The sequence below is a fragment of the Panthera pardus genome, unplaced genomic scaffold, assembly GCF_024362965.1.
Source record: "Panthera pardus isolate Hobbes unplaced genomic scaffold, ASM2436296v1 HiC_scaffold_17, whole genome shotgun sequence".
NCBI classification, from domain to species: Eukaryota; Metazoa; Chordata; class Mammalia; order Carnivora; family Felidae; genus Panthera; species Panthera pardus.
Window position 1 is genome coordinate 147,162,131 of NW_026526732.1, and position 21,000 is coordinate 147,183,130.

The 21,000-nt window shown below is 57.0% G+C and overlaps 1 protein-coding gene across 8 annotated transcripts in view; it reads left to right on the plus strand.

Annotated features, from left to right (window-relative positions):
- The first annotated feature begins 1,304 nt into the window (after positions 1-1,304).
- GRM4 (glutamate metabotropic receptor 4) overlaps positions 1,305-21,000 on the plus strand; it is a 151,216-nt gene continuing 131,520 nt past the window's right edge. For 5 of the 8 annotated variants that reach the window (XM_053905127.1, XM_053905128.1, XM_019456800.2 and 2 more), the window contains exons 1-3: positions 1,820-1,925; positions 3,283-3,412; positions 12,825-13,722. In XM_053905127.1, the coding sequence (XP_053761102.1) occupies positions 13,204-13,722 (519 nt within the window). In that variant the 5' untranslated portion in view covers positions 1,820-1,925; positions 3,283-3,412; positions 12,825-13,203. Of the gene's footprint in view, positions 1,926-3,282; positions 3,413-12,824; positions 13,723-21,000 lie in introns of all 8 variants that reach the window. The other 3 variants (XM_019456799.2, XM_019456802.2, XM_019456805.2) reach the window with 3 other exon arrangements.

The following is a 21,000-nucleotide window of genomic DNA, read 5'->3' on the forward strand; positions in this document are numbered from 1 at the left end:
CCCGAGTGGGTCTCTGGGCAGGGGCAGGGGTGTTGGATAAGGGGCTTGGAGGGAGAAAGGGAAGACCAGTAGGGGGGAGGGTCATTCCTGCTATCCCCAGACATTCCTTTGACCCATAAGGGTGCTGTCTGCGGAAATTAGGGGTGGGGCAGTAAGAGGGGTGGTGGGTCCTCCCTGACCTAGGCACCTTTGAGCATCGGGTGGCACTCTGCAAATCAGCCAGGAGGACTGAGGTACTGATGGGGAGGCAGGCCACTGCGAGCCACTCTCCCCCCAGCTCCCTGACACTGTGCAGCACACCCTCCCCGGGACAAGGACAGTCACACATCACAGCTCTAATTGAAGCCGCTTCTGCAGTCTGGGACGAGATGCTCTTGTAATCCTAAGAGGGCTGAATGGCTCCTCCCTCTCTTCTTCCTCTTCTTCTTCTGCCTCTAAGGCCAGACCTCCCCCACGAGTTTTTTCAAGCCCTCCCCCCCCCCCGGAAGGAGGAGAGCTGGGGCTCCAGCCTCTCCCCCCGGGTTAAGGGATTCCCTCCTGGGCTTGTGTTAGCCTGCCCGCCTGGCCACCTGTTACACTTTGCAAACCAGTGCTGGAGAGAGAGAGGAGCAGGCTGTGGGCCATGGGCTGGGGGTTCCCCTAGCCTGGCGGGGTTCTGGGGCCTCAGCGGAAAGGGACCTCTCTGACAGGCTGTGAGATTGGGGGCAAGTTCAATTGCCTCACTGAGCCTCAGTTTCCCCCCGCGTGGTATGCTCGAACCAGGAGCGGTGGGGCGTGCAAATGAACATGCCACATGGGGGCACACGCCACGTGCATGCGGATGTGTGAGAAGAGGCCCTGCGGGTGGGGGTTCTAGTGACGCACGGGGGTGGGGAGGAGCGCAACCCCTTCGCATCGCAGTGCTTTGCTGTACTTCTCAGGGTGTGTGTCGGAGGCTGTGTTGCCTGCCCCTCGACCTTTGGAGTCAGGAGGGCCCCGCCCGCCACGTCCTGGGGTGGCTGAGCTGACACCCGCAGGGTGGGGGGGAGGGGGCAAGGAAGGGGGCTTCCGGGAGAGGGCGCCGGTGGGGCGTGGTGGGAGCGGGGAAAGACCGCGGGGCGGGTGTGGCGGGGTGGAGGGGCGCTTGGAGAGCTCCGGCCTTCCCGCGGCGAAGGTGCGGGGTCGGAGGTGGGCTCCCAGGTGCTCTCTCTTTAAAAGGCCGGCGGAAGCGCCGCGCGCTTGGCCCGCACTTGCAGCGCAAACTTGCCGGGCTAGGCTCGCGCCTTCTCGAGTGCGGCAGCGGCAGTGGGCGCGGGGGCTGAGCGGCTGCGGTCCCCTCGCCCCCTCGTGCTCCCGGGCGCTCCCGCCCCCTCCCGCAGCCTCCCCTCTCAGCGTCTTCCTCGCTCCCCCTGTCTCTCGCTCGCTCTCCAGCGCGCTCTCTCGCTCGCTCTCATTTTTTCCTGCTGCTGCTGCTGCTGCTGCTGCCGCTGCCGCGGCGCCGCCAGGCGCCCGCATCTCGGCCGGCTGCGCTCGCCAGTCGGCTCCCGCTCCACTCCTTTCCCCTCCCGGAGCCCCCGGCTGCACCCCGCTCCCCGGAGCCGCCTCGCCCGCTCCCTTCGGCTCGGACGCCGGGCTCCGCGGAGCCGGAGCAGGGCTGGCCGCGGCTCCCTAGCTCGCTCGCTCGCTCGCTCGCTCTCGCCGGAGCGGCAGCAGAACGCCGCGCGCTTGGAGGCGGCTCCGGCCGGGCAGCCGCCAGCTCATCCCCGCCGCGTCCGGGACTCCGGGCGGCTCCGCGCCCGGCTCGGTCCGCAGCGTCAGCGCCGTCCGCCGCGGCCCCGGCTCTGGGCAGCGCGAGCAGCAAGCCGCCGCCGCCGCCTCTCTGCGCCCCCGGGGCAGGCGGGAGCGCAACCGACCCCTCGCCGCGGCTCAGACCTCGCCCGCGCGCGGTGAGTTGTGGCCCGCGGGAAACCGGCAGAGGGGACCGTGCCCTCCGGCCTCTGGGGCGCGGGCTGCGGCGGGGACATCGGGGCTCGGGGAGGTGGCCTCTGACGAGCTCCCGCGCTCAGGGCTGCCCGGAGGAGGGCCGGGGGATCTGAGCCCTCAGGGCGAGAGGGCGCGGGACCGAGGCTGGAGGGTCTCCCCGAAGGCCCCCGAGGGAGGGAATGGGGCAGCGGCTTTTTTGCGGGCCTGGGGGAAAGTGTCTCCGTGTAGGGGTGTTCTGTCAGGTTCTACCGGATGGGGGGGGGGGGTCGTGCCAGCTCTCAGGTGGGGGCGGCGGCATTAGCGCGCCCCCTCTGCGGAGGGGCAGGGCAGGCGGGGGCGCGGGGCGTTATTTGCACCTCTTCCCCGCTGTCTCCCGGCGGGAGGGCAGCGCCAGCCTCGCGCGCCTCGGCTCCTTTCCCGTGCACCGCGTCCCGCTCCCCTGGCCGCCCCGGCGCCACCTTCGCCACCGGCCGAGTCCCCGCTTGCTCGCGGCCGCGGCGGGTCGGCGCTCCAGGGTCTGGGGTCTCCCCGCGGCCCCGGGACCTCAGGGTCAGGTTCTCCTCGGATACTCCCCACCGACCCTCTCCGAGACCCCGGTGAACCCCCGGCGGGGGCGGGTGGCCAGGCCGTGTGTGTGTGTGTGTGTGTGTGTGTGTGTGTGTGTTAGGGGGGGGTCCCCTCCCGGGTCGGGCTTCCCCGGCGCCCAGGAACTGGAAGCGCCCCCTCCCCGCGCGGGGGCGGGGCTGGGAGGTGGAGGCCCGGACTGAGAGTGGCGCCCCCGCACAGGGGCGGTCTGAGGCTGTTTGTGCTGAAATGGGGCGGCGGTAGCGGCGGCAGGGAGTCCTGAGGCCCGAACGTACGAGCGCCCCCTGCCCCCAGGCCACGAGTGACACCCCTGCCTTTAGACTTAAGGTCCTTTTTAGAGGAGGCTCCTTGCCTCTTTACCCCCTCTCAGCGCCATCCCTGCCCATGGGTGCGGGTAAAGCTGCTTTGCGGGACTGGGCTGGGCTTGCCTAGTGGGGGGTCCGAATCCACGTGTCTGTTAGAGCGGTGGTTAGTCTTTCCGACCCTTTGTCATCTGTCAGAAAGCTCTCCGTGATGGCTGGGTGGGGGGTGGGAGTACTGTGTGTGTGTGTGTTCCCATCGTAGTCCCCTATTCTGGGGTGACAGTGGGGGCTCAGGGCAGGCAGGGCGGCCAGTGTTCTAAGTCTCCATACTGGACACCCCCTTTCCACAGCCTGGTCCTCAGCCTCACATCCCTGGGGCCAGCTCATGGTGGAAATGAAGGATGTTCTAATTCCCATCTCCCCACTCCCCCAGGATGTGTGCTGGGTCTGCCCCACTGTCCCCCCTGAGATCCACCTGGAAAGCTGGGCCGCAGGCTCTGGGTCTGTGTCCTGAGCGCCCCAGAGGCCTCAGGGCCTGGGTGGGAGAGAACTTCAACGAAGAGGTGAGGATCCCCGGGAGGTCTTTCCTGGTGACCTTTCCTGAGGTAGCAGAGAGAATTCCTACAGAAGCTCCTGGGTGTGGTCACCTTTCCTGGGCAGGCTCTGGGGGCCAGTGGTGAGGGCCCCTGAAGAGGGCCTGTCTGCAGGGGAGAGTGGGGGTCAGAGCCCTGGTCTCCCTGCCTGGTGCCCCCAGAGGACCACTTCTGGGAGGGCCTCTCTAGCCTTGAGTCAGAGTCCTGTCCTTGGCTTGGAGTGGGGGGCTCTTGGTCTGGGTTGGTGCCCCCAAGCCTCTGCTTAGCTTGGATGGGCATGCCTGCCCACAAATGAATTAAGTGACCACTGTTTTCACCTTCCTCCAACTTTTTGTCTTTTAGCCATAAACTTTCCCCCACCTGTCAACACCTTCAACCTCTCAGAGACTAAAAGACCAGAAAGTTATAACCCTCTGAGATGTAGTCACTGCCAAGGGCTACCCCTCCCTGAGACATTTGCATTTAAGAGAGGCCCAGAGAGGGAGTTGGCGGTGCTTAATCCCAAAGAATGCTCTACTGGTGGTGATTCTCCGGAGAGAGATGTCTGGGATGGCAGGGGGGGTGGGTGGGGCACACAGCATGGCACTGAGAACAGGTCCTGAGCAGGCTGAGGGGGAGGAGGCGAGGCGGGAGCACGTCAGGAGTCGAGCTGCTTTCTCGGCCTCAGTGGCCTAGCGTAGGCCGCTCCTGTCTTCCTCCCTTATCCCTCCTCCCCCACCCTGCGTCTGGGCGGCTTCATTCTGTTGGAGGCGTGACGTCCCCAGGAGGAGCGCCTCGCACAGCGGCAGGCAGGCATCCTGAGGTAGGTGAGAGCACAGGGAGCCAGCGAGCGAGCGAGCGTGCTGGCGGGCAGGGTTGGGGATGGGCCCAGGCCAGAAAATCTCTGAAGGGTCCCCAGCCCAGCTTCCAGGATGCTTGGCCACACCCGAACCCACCGTGCTGCAGGGGGACAGCTGGCAGGAAAGGATGGGACCAGGACCCACGGGTTTCTGAGCTTTATAATTACAGCCTTAGACGCATCCTCTCCCCTAGATGAGTGTGGAGCCGGCAGCCCCTAATTACCACCCACCCCACGACATCTGCCCACCCTGCTGTCCTCCCCTGCTCGGCCGAGAACCTAACTTTGCGGTGAGCAGGCCCCGCTGGCAGCCTGGGCAGATGGGCCCGCTGGCTGCTGGCTGGAAGGTTATCTCACTTCTGCAGAGTGGAAGCTGCCTTTGCTGCCCGGGGAAGGTGTGTGTGTGTGTGTGGGGGGGGGAGCTGGCATCAGGACTCTGGCTCTGCTCACTGGGGCTGGCATAAGAGCTGCTGGCTGTCCAGGCCCACCTGAGGGAGGAGGAGGCCGAGGGGCTTCCCTTGGTGGGCAGCCTGGAGCCAAGGACGCCAGCTTTCTGTTGCTCCCACCCAGCCTGGTGCTGGCTCCTGGGGAGAGCAAGAAGGGCTTGTTTTCGTGTCAACTCTGCCCTAGTTAGCAGGGGACTATCAAAAATTAATTTAGAGATTTCACTGCCTTTGGCCCTTGCAGAGTGCAGGCTGCCTTTTCCCTGGCTCTTGGGAACTCTGTTTCTTTCTTGGCTGTGCACTGTCTCCGGCCTCCGTCCGTCCTCTCTGCCCTGCCTCTCTCCCAGTGTCCCCCCCTGCTGCCTCTGGGCCCAATCGGAGTCTCATAACTCTGCATTCTAGACAAGCTTCCTTCCTTCTCCCCCCCCACCATTCCCCCTCCCCCGCCAGTCCTCGAGTCAAGCTCCTGGACTTCTGACTTCTGCCTCAGGTCCTCCCTGCTCCCCCGCCCCTGCCCCAGCCTGCTTCTGAGAGGGAGGGGTATCAGCAGAACTGGCTCGGAAAAGACGGGCCTACCCCACAGCCCTGCCCACCCCGCCTCCTAGCCTGGAGGCCTGAGAGAGCCTCTACCGTCCTGTCCATGTTTCTCTTGGCTCCTTGGAAAAACGAGCACCACAAGGATAGTAAAAATCACCCCTTAAATTAAAGCTGATGACTCCCGTCGAAATGTTTTATTATTAACCTCACCGTTTAGCAATCTCGTGGCAGCAGTGAGGCATAAATATATGTGTACACACGTATATTAAATAAATTGGGGAACGTGGTGCATAATGACATTATCTGGACCCCATTCAATTAAGGTAGATATTATCTGCGGTAATTGGGAAATGCCAGCCCATAATGACAACCCATGCCATTCTGGGCTGAGCCACGCTGACGAGCTGGCTGTGGAGTCTAGTTAGGCCTCCCTGTTCTGGAGAAAAGCACTGGCTGCCCATTGGCTGTGTTGCTGGGAGTCCTGGGAGAACCCAGGCAGCTGCTGGTCCCAGGCTGGGCCACCAGAATGGGGACCAGGAGGTTGGGTCCTGCGCTGTCCCCTAAGCTTAGCCCTTTCGCCCCTCTGCTTCTTGGGGAGACAGAAACGAACCCCCGGACCTGTTTGCTGGTTGGGGCTGTGACTTCTAGTAAAAACACCGTCATTGCTACAGGGTGAGTTTTAGATTTTGAATATAGAAATAAAGACTGGGGAGTTGACTTGGTTTCTTGTTTCTAGTGAGTGATTACTTCGTGGGTGTCACTGCCCCTTCTCTGTGCCCGGCCTCAGTGTGGCCTAGGGATGGAAGTCTCGCCCACAGCCATGGTTCATGGCTGTGCAAGACGGTAGAGTTTGAGCTTTGACTTGCTAAGCCAATGGGACCCAGCCTTCCAGGGCAGTGCTGGAGTGGGGTGGGGGGGAGCTCTGATTTAAGGAGGGGGGACAGGAAGGAGGAGGAGAGAGGAAGAAACCGCATTAGCCATGAAACCCACAATAGCAACAGCTGCAAACAAAGACACTTGCCCACTTGGATTGTGCCAGAAGCCTGGGGAGGGTGGTGGTAGGTGGGGGTGGGGCAAGTTGGGGCAGGAAGGAGAGGCCTAGGGGGCTGCATGGAAGTGGGATCTGGTGGGTGGAGGAGATTTGGGCTCTGGTTCTGGGAGAGGGGGAAGGTCAGGGTTGGGCATTTCCTGGGCTGAGCCGGTGGGACGAAGGTCTGATGAGATAGCCTGGCTTTGCCCTCCAAATGACGTGAGCTGCTGTGGCCTTGGCAGGCGGCTGCCTTTTGAGCCTCAGGTTTCTCTGGTCATGAATCCTTGCCTATCACTGGGCTCACAACCCTTCAGTGGACCCCCATTTCTCCATCCCCATGGGTTTTGCTTGATCTTATATTCAGTGCCCTCTCTGACCTCCTCTCCTACTTCTGCCCCTTCCCATTGCCGTCCAAGTAAGCTGGCTTCCTTGCAGTTCCTTGAACAATGAGTGCTAAACACAGGTTCAGGGCCTTTGCACTCGCTGGCTCCCTGCTCTTTGCCTGGGGCAATTTTCTCCTGGAAATGGCTGACCCCTTTACTGTTTTTGAGTTTCTGCTCGTGTGCCACCTTCTCAGAGAAGCCTTCCTTGACTCTCTTTCTCTGAAAAAGCCCCTGGGTCTTAACCTCCCCCCTTACCTGTCTTAGTTTTCTTCACAACCCCTTGATTCCCTGAAGTGCCACACATTTTCGTGTAGTACGTGTATCGTCTTTCCTGTGCCACCGCCCCCCACGCCCTGTGGGATGTTGGCTCCCCAGGGCAGGTGCTGGTGTCTGTCACTCCCAGGAGTTTCCCCAGAGCCCAGAGCAGGTGCTCAGCACCTGAGTAGGTGCTCAGCACATATCTGAACGTGATGTTGAATAACTGAGGGGTCATGGCACGACAGATTGTATTCTATGCCTGACCACACAAGGGGGTTATAAGAATTCAGTGCAAGGTCTGAGTCCTACTCTGCATCCACTGCAGCCCCTCTACCCTGGGCTGCCTGCTGGCTCTGGGCAGGGACCCGGCTGTGTCTTGTTGTTTATTGAGAATTTCCTGTGTTCTGAGCCTTGGGCTAGGCACAGGGGATACAGAGACGAGGGTGGTCGTCCATGCAGGCCCTTAAAATCTTCCAGGCTCATCATTGCCAAATAGCAACAGAGAGAGAGAGAGAGGTGTTAATGTGGAAGAAGGAAGAAACAGGAACTTGGCTAATCAGGGCAGGCTTCCTGGAGGAGGAAGGGTCTCAGTTGATACCTGAAGGGTGAGAGTCACAGGGAGGGAATCATAGAGTGGGGGAAGCATGGGCAATGGATTTGAAGTTTTCTCCTCCTTAGTTTCTGTCGGCATTAAGCTAAGGAAATGCTTCCTCTTCCGTCCTGTCTTCCTTCCTTTTCTTCTTACCTTCCACATATATTTCTCCACTGTCTCCAGTCACTTCTGAATCTGGCCCTTGCTGTTTTGGTGGAACAGGGAAGGGATGGCCTGTGGAGTGAGATCTGGGGTTTCTGTACTTGGGAGGGTTCCTGATGCAGGCTGGTGGGCTGGAACTGCTGGGGGACATGGAAGGAAGGGGGCAGGGGGCCCAGACGCCCACTGTGCCCTCTTCCTTGCTCTTAGAACGTGGCCTGGCTCAGGGAGTATCTAGGAGAAGGGCTGCTGTTTCTATTAATATTGAAATTGATGACCCGGGAGAGGGGGTGGGAAGAGCCCAGAATCATTCACTCCCATCACATCATTCATTCACTTTCACAAACTTCCACTGTGCCAGGCTGGGGTGCAGAGATGTCAAGACGAGCACAACACGATCCCCTCCAGTTGTGGTCCCTGTGGGGAGAGGGTTGGGCTGCGGGGGTTTGAGGGAGCTCATTGACCATCCACCTTTCCCCACAGACTGGGAGTCACACGGGTGGATATCAAACCACGGGGCCTGTTGCTGGTGCAATTGGAGGGGGAGGAAGGGGGGTGCAGCTTCCTATTACCTGCTCCTTGGGTTTAAGCCTTGTCCATATGGGAGGAGACCATCCAGCAAAGCACACCTCTGTGTGGCCAGTGCGGGGTCCCAAGGGGGATAGGAGAGAGGTGGCCGCAGAGGTGGCTTGCCGTCCGGCGTCTCGGGTCCTCATGGGCTCCTGTGGGCACGGGGTGGTACAGGAAGGATTGGGGAGGCCTCCGGTTCCCTCTCACCTTTTCCAGCTGGGGACCGGAGCTGCCAGACCCTCCTGTGGAAATGTGAGATACTCATCCATTCCCAATGCCCCAGCTTTTCTGAGCACCTGGGCTGGGCTGGGCCCCTCTGAGGCAAAGGTGAATAGAGATAAAAAAACGTGCTGGAGGGACCATGGAAAGGCTGAGGGGAAGGGGCTGCCAGCAGCTCTGGAGGCATGGCTCAAAGGAAGGCAGAGGACAGGGGGCCTGGGTCTCCCGGCTGAGCCTGGAGGGGTGAAGAGCCACAGCTTGAGGGTCCCCTCAAAGGCTGAAAGCAGGAATGGGTTGCTCTGGAGGTGTCCCCCCCCCCCCCCGCCCAAGCAAAGTGCAGGATCAGTCCCTCTGACTCTGCCCTTTACTTTGGTGTTTGGGAGAATTCTATTTCCTTAGTTTTGGGAGAATAAAAAGCAGCTTCGTGAAAAGTAAATCAGAGTAAATCACGGTGCGTCTCTTTGGATCTGGTCACTGTTCCGTGGTTTGTGGTTCTTCCTGGCTCAGGCCCTGGTTGTGGGAGGAAGGATTTAGGTTAGACGTGAGGAAGCATGGGGTCCTGCTTGTTAGGACTTGGAAGGGGTCACTGAGGCAGGTTGGTGGAGTTTCTCCCTGCAGGCCCACAGATAGCAGAGAGGCCCTCAGATGGTGGGGTGGCTGGGTTGGGGGGGGAAGGGTCCACTGCAGCCACTCCCCGGCTCTCCTCACATCCCCTTTCCCTGAAGAGAATGTTCCGAAAAATGCGGTTGGCCAGTGAACTGTTGTGTGCGGAGATGACCGCGTGTTCTTCCCTCCACTCCTCATCCCTCCCTGCCTGCCTGGGGCCAGAGATCTGGCAGGCGGCAGAGGGGAAGGGAATACAGGGGTTGGTGGAGAGAGGTGGGGAAGGATAGAATAAGAGGCCCCACTGGGAGTGGGTGGGCACACTGGCATAGACCTGCCGCCTTCTTGGTGACTTCATTTGGGGAGTGATAGATCCCCTCCCCCCAAAATGTCCGAGGTATGAGCTTTCCTGGCTCTTTTAGAATTCGGGGTGTGGTCTGAGGACTCCAAGCCTCCCCTGATGTGGCCCCCCTTCCCCAAGATGGAGCCGCCCTGTGGGGTATGGAAGGACGCCTTGCTCCCCCCCCCGCCCTACCCCCAGCCTCTGCTCTTGGTGGCTCCTTTCACTCTCAGAGTATTTTTACTTTTCCCTTGTTCCTGTTACAGGATCAAAGGAAGGAGGGGAGGCTAAAAGAGGCGGTGGTTTGCCCAGCTCTTTGGAAATGTTCAGAAAAGGCAGACCTGGCAGGGCTGAGGGGTGGAGAGGAGCCCACTAGGCAGGGGCCAGGCGCAGTGCTGGTGGAGGGAAGCCGGAGGGCAGTCTGGCCAGCCTGGGGCAGGGCCTGGGGCCTTGGGGTCTTGATTCTAACCCTGCAAGTATTTGTTTTTCTCCTCGATGAGGGCTCCTTCCTCCATGCAGCCTCCGCCCTTCCCCATCGTGTATGTGTGTCTGTCTGTGGTTTCCGGTGTGTGTGTGTGTGTGTGTGTGTGTGTGTGTGTGTGTGTGTGTGTGTGTACATGTGCCTGTGTATGCACATCACTCAGTCTGGAGGGGCTGGGGCTTCAAGGAGAAGCCCTCACGAAGAATCTGGAAGCCTGAGCAGGGCCTGACCGTCAGAAGCTGCTGTTCATTGGTTTCCCAGCCTGAATCTGCCCTGCTGCGGCCTCGGCACACAGCCTGTCACGATGCCAAAAATCCTTCCACTTTGAATTCAGGCAAACCAAGCCTGAACTTGTAGGCTGTGAGACTGGGCAGGGCCCGAGAGCCCCTCTGGGCCGGCGTGGTGGGGGGTTGGGGGCAGGGGCCCGCGCGGCGCTGTGTGCCTGGGCCGTGGGCCACGATCTGAGGTTCGGAGCCTCGGCTTCCTCGTCTGTGTGGTGGGGATAGGAATACCGCCCAGCTCCCGGAGACGTGAGCGTCACCTGAGAAAACGTAAGCGAGGCCCTTAGTGTAGCGCCTGGCACTTGGCAGTATGATGTCATTTGAAGTTATCTCTCCGTGGGCATCAGAGCACTTGGACAGGACAGTGTTTCATTGTGCGGGCTGTCCCACCCAGGGGATGGATGCAGGCCCGGAGGTGACTCCTTCCCATCATTGTCACAACTGAGAATGGCCTGCAGGGGCAGTATGGCCACTAGACTGCATCCTACTCCAAGCCTTCCATTTTATTTTATTTTATTAAAAAAAATTTTTTTTTACACTTATTTATTTTTTGAGAGACATAGAGAGACAGAGCACAAGTTGGGGAGGGGCAGAGAGAGAAGGAGACACAGAATCCGAAGCAGGCTCCAGGCTGTCAGCACAGAGCCTGACGTGGGGCTTGAGCTCACAAACCGTGAGATCATGACCTGGGCCAAAGTCGGACGCTTAACGACTGAGCCACCCAGGCGCCCCAAGCCTTCCATTTTAGAGATTTTGAAATTGAGAACCTCTAGGGGATGGCAGGAGTATGGGCGCTCTTGAAGCCTTCTCCAGTTTCTCTTTTCTGAATTGCCCAGTCCTGGCATCAGCAGCTAGTGCCCACATGGCCCTCCAGGAAAGCGAGCTGTTAAATTTACCCACATGAAGGTGTAGGTGAGGATGACAGGTCCGTACAGGTGTAGCCGTCCCCTCCCCGCATTTTAACAGCTTTCACTCTTAAGCCTTCCTCCGAGCACTGACCCCCAGTGTTCAGTCACTGGATCCTGGCTTCATGGGTGAGGGTGGTTATTAGGAAGATTTCTTGCAGGCTTCCCCAGGTCTCCCAGTATGACTGGTGCTGGCTTTGAGTCCTGACCCATCTTGCTGTGTGACTTTGGGAGAGTTATGTGATGCCTCCGGGCTATCGGTTCACCTGCAGAGTGAGAATTAATAGTTGTGTTCTTGGCCTCTGAGGAGCTAATGGGTGAGGGAGCATTTTGATGAGGGGACAGATGTGAGGTGAGGATCCAGAGGGCGCTTGCCAGAGAAGCCCAGGAATTGAGGCTGGACCCTTGGGTGCTGTACCCTCTTCGCTCCTCTCCTTTCCCCAGAACCGGAACAGTCAGTAATTCCTGTGTGGGGGGAACTACAAGTGGGGGACGGGTGGCTCCGAGACCCCACTTGGCCTTGATGCAGGGACCACATCGCTAGGAAAACCTCCTGATCCAAACACAAGCCCTTCTTCCAGATGGCTAGGGAAACTGAGGCGTAGAAGTGGCTTGCTAGTCTTCATCTGACAAACCCGTTGGGGCCGGGGGTCCTTAGAGTGAGGCCCCTGGCCAATCCCTGACTCAGCTTCTAGCTCTTCTCCCTGTGGCCTTCTCAGTTGAGGGGAGGGAGGTTGCTGGCTTTGAGAGGGAGGCTGGGGCCAAGGAAGGAACCCCAGGGGAAATTAGCCCAAATTAGCAGCGAGAATGAGGAAGAGCTGGTGTTGTCTCTTCTACCCTTGCAGATAAATATTTAATCACAACAACAATAATAATGACAATGATCATGATAATGTGCAGTAGCTCAGGCCGTAACCTGAGCCCCACTCTCAGAGGGAGGAAGTGGGGGAGAGAGAAGGAGCAGCAGAGAAATGGGAGAGATAAAGACCAGCAGAAAGAGGGTGGGGGAAAGAGGCCAAGCACATGACAAGGAGGCTTGCCTCTTGAGCTGGGAGCCCCTGGGGTTGCCCTCTGCCTGGGGTGGCAATGTGAAATTTGCATTGTTCCAGGAGGAGAATCCGGGAACCGACAGCCCCACCTTCTCCCTGGCCTTCAGAGTTAGCAGCTCTCAGCCTGATTTCTTCTGCAGGGGGCCTTGCTGGCTTTCCTGGTCTCTCTCCGAGTCCCCAAGGAGCCTGAGTGTCTCTGGTTCCAGAGCTGGCAGCTGGGAAGCTGGGCTCTACACAGTGTTTCGCTTCTCACTACCTGTGTGACTTGGGCAAAATGCTCTCTTGCTCTGGGCCTCAGTTTCCTCATCTCTAAAATGGGGTTGGGCCCTGCAAAACTGGTTTCTTGCTACTCCTTCATGTGGGTGAGCAAGACCTCTCTTCTGCCCAAGCCAGTTCCAGGCTGTTCCTGGGAATTGCGCTCTCTGATGCCTGGGTTTCTGATGGCAGTGGGTACAGGCCTTAAGAAGTCTTCAAACATGACCTAATTTCTGCCTCGGGCTCTCCCACTTGAACCAAAGTTGAGCAGCAGCTCCAAGAGCCAAGTTCAGAGTTGTGGAGCCTGTGGTGATAACCTCCAGCGTCTCCTTCTCTCAAGCTCCTGATGAGCGATCAGAATAGCTAATGTCTTCTTTGGGCTTCTGTTTGATTCTCTCTCTCTCTCTCTCTCTCTCTCTCTCTCTTTCTCCCTTCTAAGGTTGATAGGAGGAGAGCATTGGAGCTGTTTTCTCCTTGATGCCAAGATACATCAAGCTAGGAGCACTCTCCTGTTTTCACATTCATCCATCAAGAACAGGCCTGCAGGACGTGGGGACCAAGACTGGAGCTCTGCTGCTCCCTGGCTACTCCCTGTCGCCCATGGGCATGGCCTGTGTCGGCAACTGAGCACTGCCTGAGTGGCGAGGAGCACCAGCATGGGTTACCCTGTTGGCCGTCCTTGGCCACCCTGCTGCTGAAGCTGCCCCAGAGAGACTTGTGGGGGCTGCCCTGCCCATGCTCACCCAGGCTGCGGGGCTAGGGGCCTGCCAAGGCTAGGAGTGGGGCCCGCCATTCATGGGTCTCTAGGGATTTCCGAGATGCCTGGGAAGACAGGCTGGGGCTGGTGGTGGGCCCGGCTGCCTCTTTGCCTGCTCCTTAGCCTTTATGGCCCCTGGATGCCTTCCTCCCTGGGGAAGCCCAAGGGCCACCCCCACATGAATTCCATCCGCATAGATGGGGACATCACACTGGGAGGCCTGTTCCCTGTGCACGGCCGGGGCTCAGAGGGCAAGGCTTGTGGAGAACTTAAGAAGGAAAAGGGCATCCACCGACTGGAGGCCATGCTCTTTGCCCTGGATCGCATCAACAATGACCCGGACCTGCTGCCCAACATCACGCTGGGCGCCCGCATTCTGGACACCTGCTCGAGGGACACCCATGCCCTCGAGCAGTCGCTGACCTTTGTGCAGGCGCTCATCGAGAAGGATGGCACGGAGGTCCGCTGTGGCAGTGGCGGCCCACCCATCATCACCAAACCTGAACGTGTGGTGGGTGTCATCGGTGCTTCAGGGAGCTCGGTCTCCATCATGGTGGCCAACATCCTCCGTCTCTTCAAGGTTAGTGCCTGGCTGGTTGGCCCCAGATGTGTGTTTCTACCAACAGCCCCAGCCCTCCACACCCAGGGTGCCAGGCCTGGCCAGCTTCTTTCTCCTGTTCCTTCCTGGACTCTGGGGAAGAGAGTATGTTTCCCAGGGAGCAGTATATGAGAATTTGGGGGCAGTCCTATGGTCAAAGCCTAGGCTCAGCAGAGTGGAGGTGTCAGGGAGGGACCCAGTGCTGTGGTGCTGACCATGGTGCTGAAACAGCACACGCGGCCTGATCAACTGTACTCCTCAGTGGGGAATGCTGAACCAAGAGGGGAAAAGGAAGTGCTGAACAACAGAAGGGAGGAGGAGCTAGGAGGACACATGTATGTATATATAAAGACAGAAAGATGGATACATGGAAATATAGGTAGATAGAAAGGTAAAGAGAGTAAAAGATAGAGAGAGAGATAGATAGAATCGAAATACAAATGTTGGAGATTGCCAGGGAGAAAAAGCAAGACTTTTGTTTTGACATTGTTTTCAAATAATTGCAATTCCCAAGAAAGATATGTTTTTCTTCTAGTAGCTGAGAGAGCCCTGTGTGGCCCTCCTACTCCACCCCAAGATTATGGTTAGAAAATGTGTCTTGATATTTTGGATGGGGCATTGGGCTACGGAACCCATAGAGAATGGATGAGGACAGGGAAAGGGCCTGGAAGGAGCAGGCAGTCTCTGTTTCTGTTGCCCTTGGCCCCGAACTAGGCTTCCCTTGCTCATTTCCTTCCTCCTGCCCTTCTTCCTTGCACACCTTTCTCCCTTTCCTTCTGGAATCCTTCCCTGCCCCCTCCTTGCTACCTCCCTTCCTCTCTTCCTGGGGCAAGAGCTGCTGATTTGCAATTCAATTGGAGCCAAGTGCTTCGCTAAGCTGCTAAAACAACTGAAAGCTACCGGGTAGAGAGAAAAACATTACAAGCATTTTACCAATAATTATGAGCCGCTCTGCTCTCGGAGCCTGCCTTGTTTGCTCTGTGTTTGTGTGTGTGTGTGCGCGCGCGACTGCGTGTGTGTGTGTGTGTGTGTGTGTGTGTGTGTGTAAGGGGGGGGGGGGAGGAGGGAGAGAGAGAGGGAGGGAGAATGTGAGGAAAGAGGAGGAAGAAAAGCCCAGAGGAAGCTGCTGGGTCCCTCCTTCACCCTGGTGTTAGGCTCTCAGCCTTTGGAGATGGCCCCTTCTCTCCTCAGAGTCTCCAGAGTTAGGTGCAGTGGGCTGAGAGAGGCTGTCTGGGCCCATGCAGAGTGGGAAGTCTGAGGCTGAAGCTCTCTCACCTGGACCTTTTCTGGAGTCCATTCGCCCAGTCCCATGATGCATCCGTACTTGGGGGCATTTTGGGGAGCGTGGATAGAAGTGGGGGTGAATGGTGTGGAAGGTCACCATGTTGGGGATGGGGGTGGGGATGAGTGGTAAAGAAAGGAAGCTAGAGTTGTCCCGTCACAGTGTGGAGTGGGGGTTGGAACTTTGTGGGGCCATGTGCTGTGCTGTCTCACCTATAGGCCTTCTTTCTGGAGTGTTGGTTTTACTTGGTGGTTTTATGAAACACTGTCTAGGAACACTATCTTAATTTTCCAACAAATGGATGCATTATGAAGAATGCAGAATTAAGATGAAGGAAACTTTGCAATAGATAATCTGAACAACCTCTGGGGGGCTGTGCTGCCTGAGGTCATTCCTGGTAGATGGTTTGGGAATGGGTAGCCTGGTCCAGCCTTCTCACCTGCCCTGTTTTGCATTGACGAGTGGAGACCCAGAGCGGAGGAGGAAGCCGGGCTCAGCTGCTCAGGCCAGGGCCTGATGATGGTGATGGCTTGGGCTAGCTGAGTCATCACTTCAGCCTGCCTGCCCCAGGCCTGAGAGGTGAGGCTACTTTGGCCATCAGCAGAGGGGACAAGCCCCAGACTCCTTGTCAGTCTGTCTGGATGGGGTCTAGACCCCCAGCCTTGGAGAAGGCCAGACCACAGATGGGGCTGCTGCAGTTTCCTTATTGGAGCTTTTTATTAAACACTTTTGGTGACTCTGGATGTTTTAATTTTTTTTAATGTTTATTTTTGAGAGACGGAGACAGAGTGTGAGTGGCGGAGGGGCAGAGAGAGAGGGAGACACAGAATCAGAAGCAGGCTGCAGGCTCTGAGCTGTCAGCACAGACCCTAACACAGGGTTCGAATCCATGATCCATGAGATCATGATCTGAGCTGAAGTCGGATGCTCAACCGACTGAGCCATCCAGGCGCCCCTACTCTGGATGTTTTAGAAAACAGCCTGATGGGGCCCTGGGGGCTATGACCTCGGTGAGTGCCTCCCTGCCATCTCCCAGGGGCAAGCCAGTGCCCACTTTATAGGGAGGTAGAGAGGATCAAAGGAGTGGAGAGGTGTCACGTGACACAGGGTAAAGGCTCCAAGAATGGTGAGCATGTTCTTGGAAACATGGATATTTTGGGATGAGGCATCCAGTGACCCCACATGGGAATGCGCTGTGACCTCTGTGCTCACCCCTCTTTGGTTGGAGAAAGGTCTCTGGTGGGGTGAGGGTGCCTGGGCCAAAGTGCATCACCAGCCAGGGGCTCACAAGTGTTTCATTTTCCCTGCCCATCTGGTCACCTGTGAACATGGCCCAGGCCTCAGTTTTATCTGTGCCTCCTCCAATTACAGAGAGATGAATGGGTTGGGGCAGACGGTCAGGAGTCTCCCTAGCTGCTCAGAAAGAGAGACCGGACAGGGGTGGGGGTAGAGACCTGGGAGGAGAGAAGGAATGGGGGACAGAGGGGACATGTTGGGAAAGGGAAGGGAGGGGGAGGGCACGGAGATGGGGACTGAGCCAGAAGGAGTCAGTCATCTGTGGTCTGCATTCCCTGGGTTCCTTTTAACAGCGTTAATGTTCCAGGCTGGCGACAAGAGGGCTCCTCAATAATTAAACTGATAGAAATGAGAGGCTGGGTGAGAAACTTAGAAACCATTTACAGAGGCAAAGGGAGCGGAGGCCCCAGGGTGGCGAGCATGAGGGAGGGGCACCCAGGCAGGGACAGCAGCTGTGTCAGGTGTCTATTTCAAAGGGCACCACTGCAGCCCTGCTCTGCCAAGGCCAATAAGTGGGGCCTGCTGGGAGCTTCCACCAGAGTCTGTGATTATAGCTCCCCTTCCTCTAAGAGGTGAATTTCCTGTGCACAGTTCAGAGAGGAGCTCTGGGCTTGGGGACACTAGAGGTGATTTCCTGCCTGGCGAAAAGCTAATGGGGTGCAGTCGGGGCCAGGGGGTGAGCAAACCTCCCAGCTACTGGAGCTGGAAGGGCCAACTCCCCTTCGTATAGAGGTGGAATCTGACCCCTGTTAAGTGACAGGGCGGAGCTAGAAGGCAGGTCCCCAGCTCCCAGGCCTGACTCCTTCCAGACTGCCTGTCCAAATAAACTGGGTTGGAAGTGAGACTCAGGCCTTTGTGGGGACCAGAAGCCCTGACTCTGAGTAGTCTTGGATCTGACTTGATAGCTTATATCCCTTACTTCCTGTCCCTTCATCCTCGTTTTGGCTCTCTTCCGGAGACAGGGAATACTGATAGGTGTAAAGCATACCTTTTGGAAGACATCCTAAAGCCTGAGGATGTGGCCTATGTAGTGCTATGTTGGGACAGCCCAGGTTTGGGTGCCAGTTAGGCCTGGGTTTGAATCTTCATGCCCCCAGAGTTCGCTCACCATATAGGGCATTTGCACCAAAGTGTGAATAAGCCAATAAGATCTTTTCTTGAGAGCAGCCGTTGTTGGGGGGAGAAGGAACATGTTAAGTGCCTTCGGAAGAAAGCAGTTTTCAAATCGCAGACTTGTGAGGGCTAGAAGGATCCAGAAGTCATTGCACAGAGTCCCTCCCTCATTTGCAGCAGGCAAAAAAGCTGAGGCTTGAAGAAGGGGAGGCTAGCCAGTCCTTGCCACCTTGGCTAATTGTTTAGCTTGTTTGTGCCTCTGTGTATTTCCTCGCTTGTTAAATGGGGGTGATAATGGTCTCCTAGGCCAGGTGAGAGAATTAGGAGTTAATGTCCAGGGAGGGCCTAGCACGGTGCCTGGCACACAGTCAGCCCACAGGAAATGTCATTGCACAGCTTGTGGCTGGACCTGAAACCAGCACGAGAGACTCCATTGATGTGGAAGAGGCTGGAGCGGGTGGGCAGTGACAGACGGTGACCTTTGAGGCCAATCCTGGAGAGGCCCCACCATCTGCTGGGCCTCTTGTGTCTTCCTGAAGACTGAGCAGCCAACTCAACTTTCAGATAACGAGCTTTGTTTCGCTGTCACAACAGTGGCATGTGGGAGGAAAAAGCTGGGCGGAGTGGAGGGAGGGCAGAAGGGGGAAGGCAGGAAAGGGGGTGGAGGGGACACTGGTGAGCAGGGGAGAGGGTGGAGGTGGGCAGGTGCCCCAGGTTCCTGAGAGAGGCCGGCCCGGGGCCCCCCCCCCCCCCCCCCCCCGCCTGGCTGTGTGATGCTCTTGACCCACGTGGGGCTGTAAGTGCTATAACGGTTTGTGGCTTGTTTCTGGAGAAAGCTGCCTGCTTGGTGCTTGGCTTGTCTAAGCTCCTCCGCGCCTGGCCCAGGACTCCTGGGGAGACTTTGTGGCTTAGATAACGCAAGATGTTCTGTTGAGGATATGGCTTTGTGTCTTCAAAGTGTTTTCATTGCACAACCAGGAGGAGCTTTGGAGAGAGTCCATCTACACCGCCCCCTCCCCCCCCCCCCCCGCCCCTGCAGCATGCCCTTCTCCCTTGAAGACCACTTCATCCTTCCAGCACCCAAGCCAAAAACCTGGCAACAGTTTTGACCATGCTTTTTCTACAAGGAAACCCTACAGGCTTTCCTTTCAGAATGTGTCCTCTGGGGCCTCCCACCTCTGGGGCCTCTCATCCAGACCATTGCAGAAACCTTCTCTTTTTCCGCCTGCTTCTTTTTTTTCCCCCTGCTTCTAAATGGGCCTACCACAGCCAGACTTCTGCTCAGTGGCCAGGGAGATCTTTCTAAAAGCCGAATTGAATCTACTCACCTCTGTTAAACCTTTGATTGCTTTTAGATTAAAATGCAAACTTCCAAACCCTTGCCTGTCTCAGAAGCTCTGTGCTACTTGGTGCCCAACCACGTCTGTTGTGTCTCCTGGGTGCAATCCACACAGTCACTCTATTTTCCTTATGGTCCGTCATGACACTGTGCTATTTTCCCCACCACAGGGCCTTTGCACCTGCGTTCCCCTCTGTATGGAATGTTCTCTCCTGACTCTATGAGGCTAGATCCTTCTCATTCAACCTTAAGCTTAAATGGACTCCCTCCCCTCTGCCTCTCCCCCCCGCCCCAGTTATTCTATCTTGTTTCCTCATCTTTCCCTTTATGGCACTCATCACAGTTTGTACTTATGCCCATATTTGCTTGTTTTCCTTTTTGCCGCTGGCTTCCCCCTCTAGACTAGGGGTTAGCAAACTATGGCCCATGAGCCAAATCTGGCCCACCACTTGTTTTTGTATGGCCCACGAACTAAGAATGGTCTTGGTATTTAAGTGGTTGAAGAAAAGAATCAAAAGAATAATATATCTACAACACAGGAAGATCACATGAAATTCAAATTTCAGTGCCCAGCGATGAAGTTTTGTGGGTATACATAAGACCTACATTTGTGTATTGTCTAGGGCTATTTTTAAAATTTTTATCTATTTATTTATTTATTTTTTGAGGGGGGCTGCGGTGCAAGTGAGCAAGGGGCAGAGAGAGAGAAAAATCCCATGAGGGGCAGAGAGAGAGAGAGAAGTGGGGCTCATCTGAAGTGGGGCTCGAATTCACAAACTGTGAGATCATGACCTGAGCTGAAATCAGATGCTTAACTGACTGAGCCACCCAGGTGCCCTACAGGGATACTTTTTTTAAAAAAAGATTTTATTTTTTTTAATGTTTATTTCTTTTGGAGACAGAGAGACAGAGTGTGAGCTGGGGAAGGGGCAGAGAGAGGGAGACACAGAATCCGAAACAGGCTCCAGGCTCCAAGCTGTGAGCACAGAGCCTGACGTGGGGCTCGAACTCACGAACCGCGAGATCGTGACCTGAGCCGAAGTCGGATGCTTAACCAACTGAGCCGGCCAGGGGCCCCAAAAAGATTTTATTTTTTAAGTAATCTCTGTTCCCAACATGGGGCTCGAACTCACAACACTGAGATCAAGAGTTGCACACTCTACCGACCCAGCCAGCCAGGTATAGGGCTACTCTTGAACTACCACCTGGGGACTGAGCAGATGAGACCAGTTGACCCTCAGCAGCACCCGTAGGACCCTCGGCTGGTGCCAGGCTCGCAGTAGGCTCTCAGGAGTCTTGGCTGAATGGTGTCATGGAGAGTGAAGCGTCTGCTCCCCCATGTCCCCCCAAACTCTGTAATACCAGCAGGGATGCCATGGTCTGCACCACCCTGCAGACGCCCCTGGCCGTGGGGATGAGTGCAGCCCGGCCCATCGAACCATTGGGTCAAACCAGTGCCAACCAGTGCCCATCACTCTGGTGAACTCCAGGACCACTTGGATGTGTTTCCACCCTCCCAAACACCTCCAGCGCCTCCCTGACTTATGGAATTGGAATTCCCTTCACCTACACCTTTTTCCCTGTTCGAGGGTAACCCCATGCACCATTTTAGGCTGTTATTAGAGATTTGTCCCAACAAAGCTTCCTCAATAGATATTTGGGGTTGAATGAGGGACCCTCCAGAAGAGGTGTCTGAGGTGGAATTATCACAACGTTTGCATGACACGTATCCTGTGCCAGGGTTCGTCTCAACCCTCACGGCAGCCCGCGGTGGGCAGTTGTTATCCCCATTGTACAAGTGGGCAACTGAGGCACAGAGAAGCCAAGCAACTTGACCAAGGTCCCACAGCTAGCGTGGAGGAGCCAGCATGCAAACTGTGCGGCCCCGAATCTACCCATTTTGCCACTCTGCTCTCCTAACTCTTGGCCATCCGATAGACTTGGGTTTGAGACCTGGCCTAATACTGCGTGGCTTTTCTGAGACTCAGTTGATCGTCTGCAGCGCGGACACGATGGCACTCACCCGGCAGAGGTGATAATGTGGGCAAAACCCTTGGTAGGTGCTTTGGGGACGCGGGTGTTACCGGAACAGTTTTGATATTGGTAGAATAGTTTTGATAGCGTTTGTGAGGGGCTAGGCGGCCGAAGGGGTGGGGGAGGAGGGGAAGAGGTGGGGGAAGTAGGTCTTGCTGAGGGTGACTCTCAGGGGCTGTTCTCGGGTGAGAAGTGC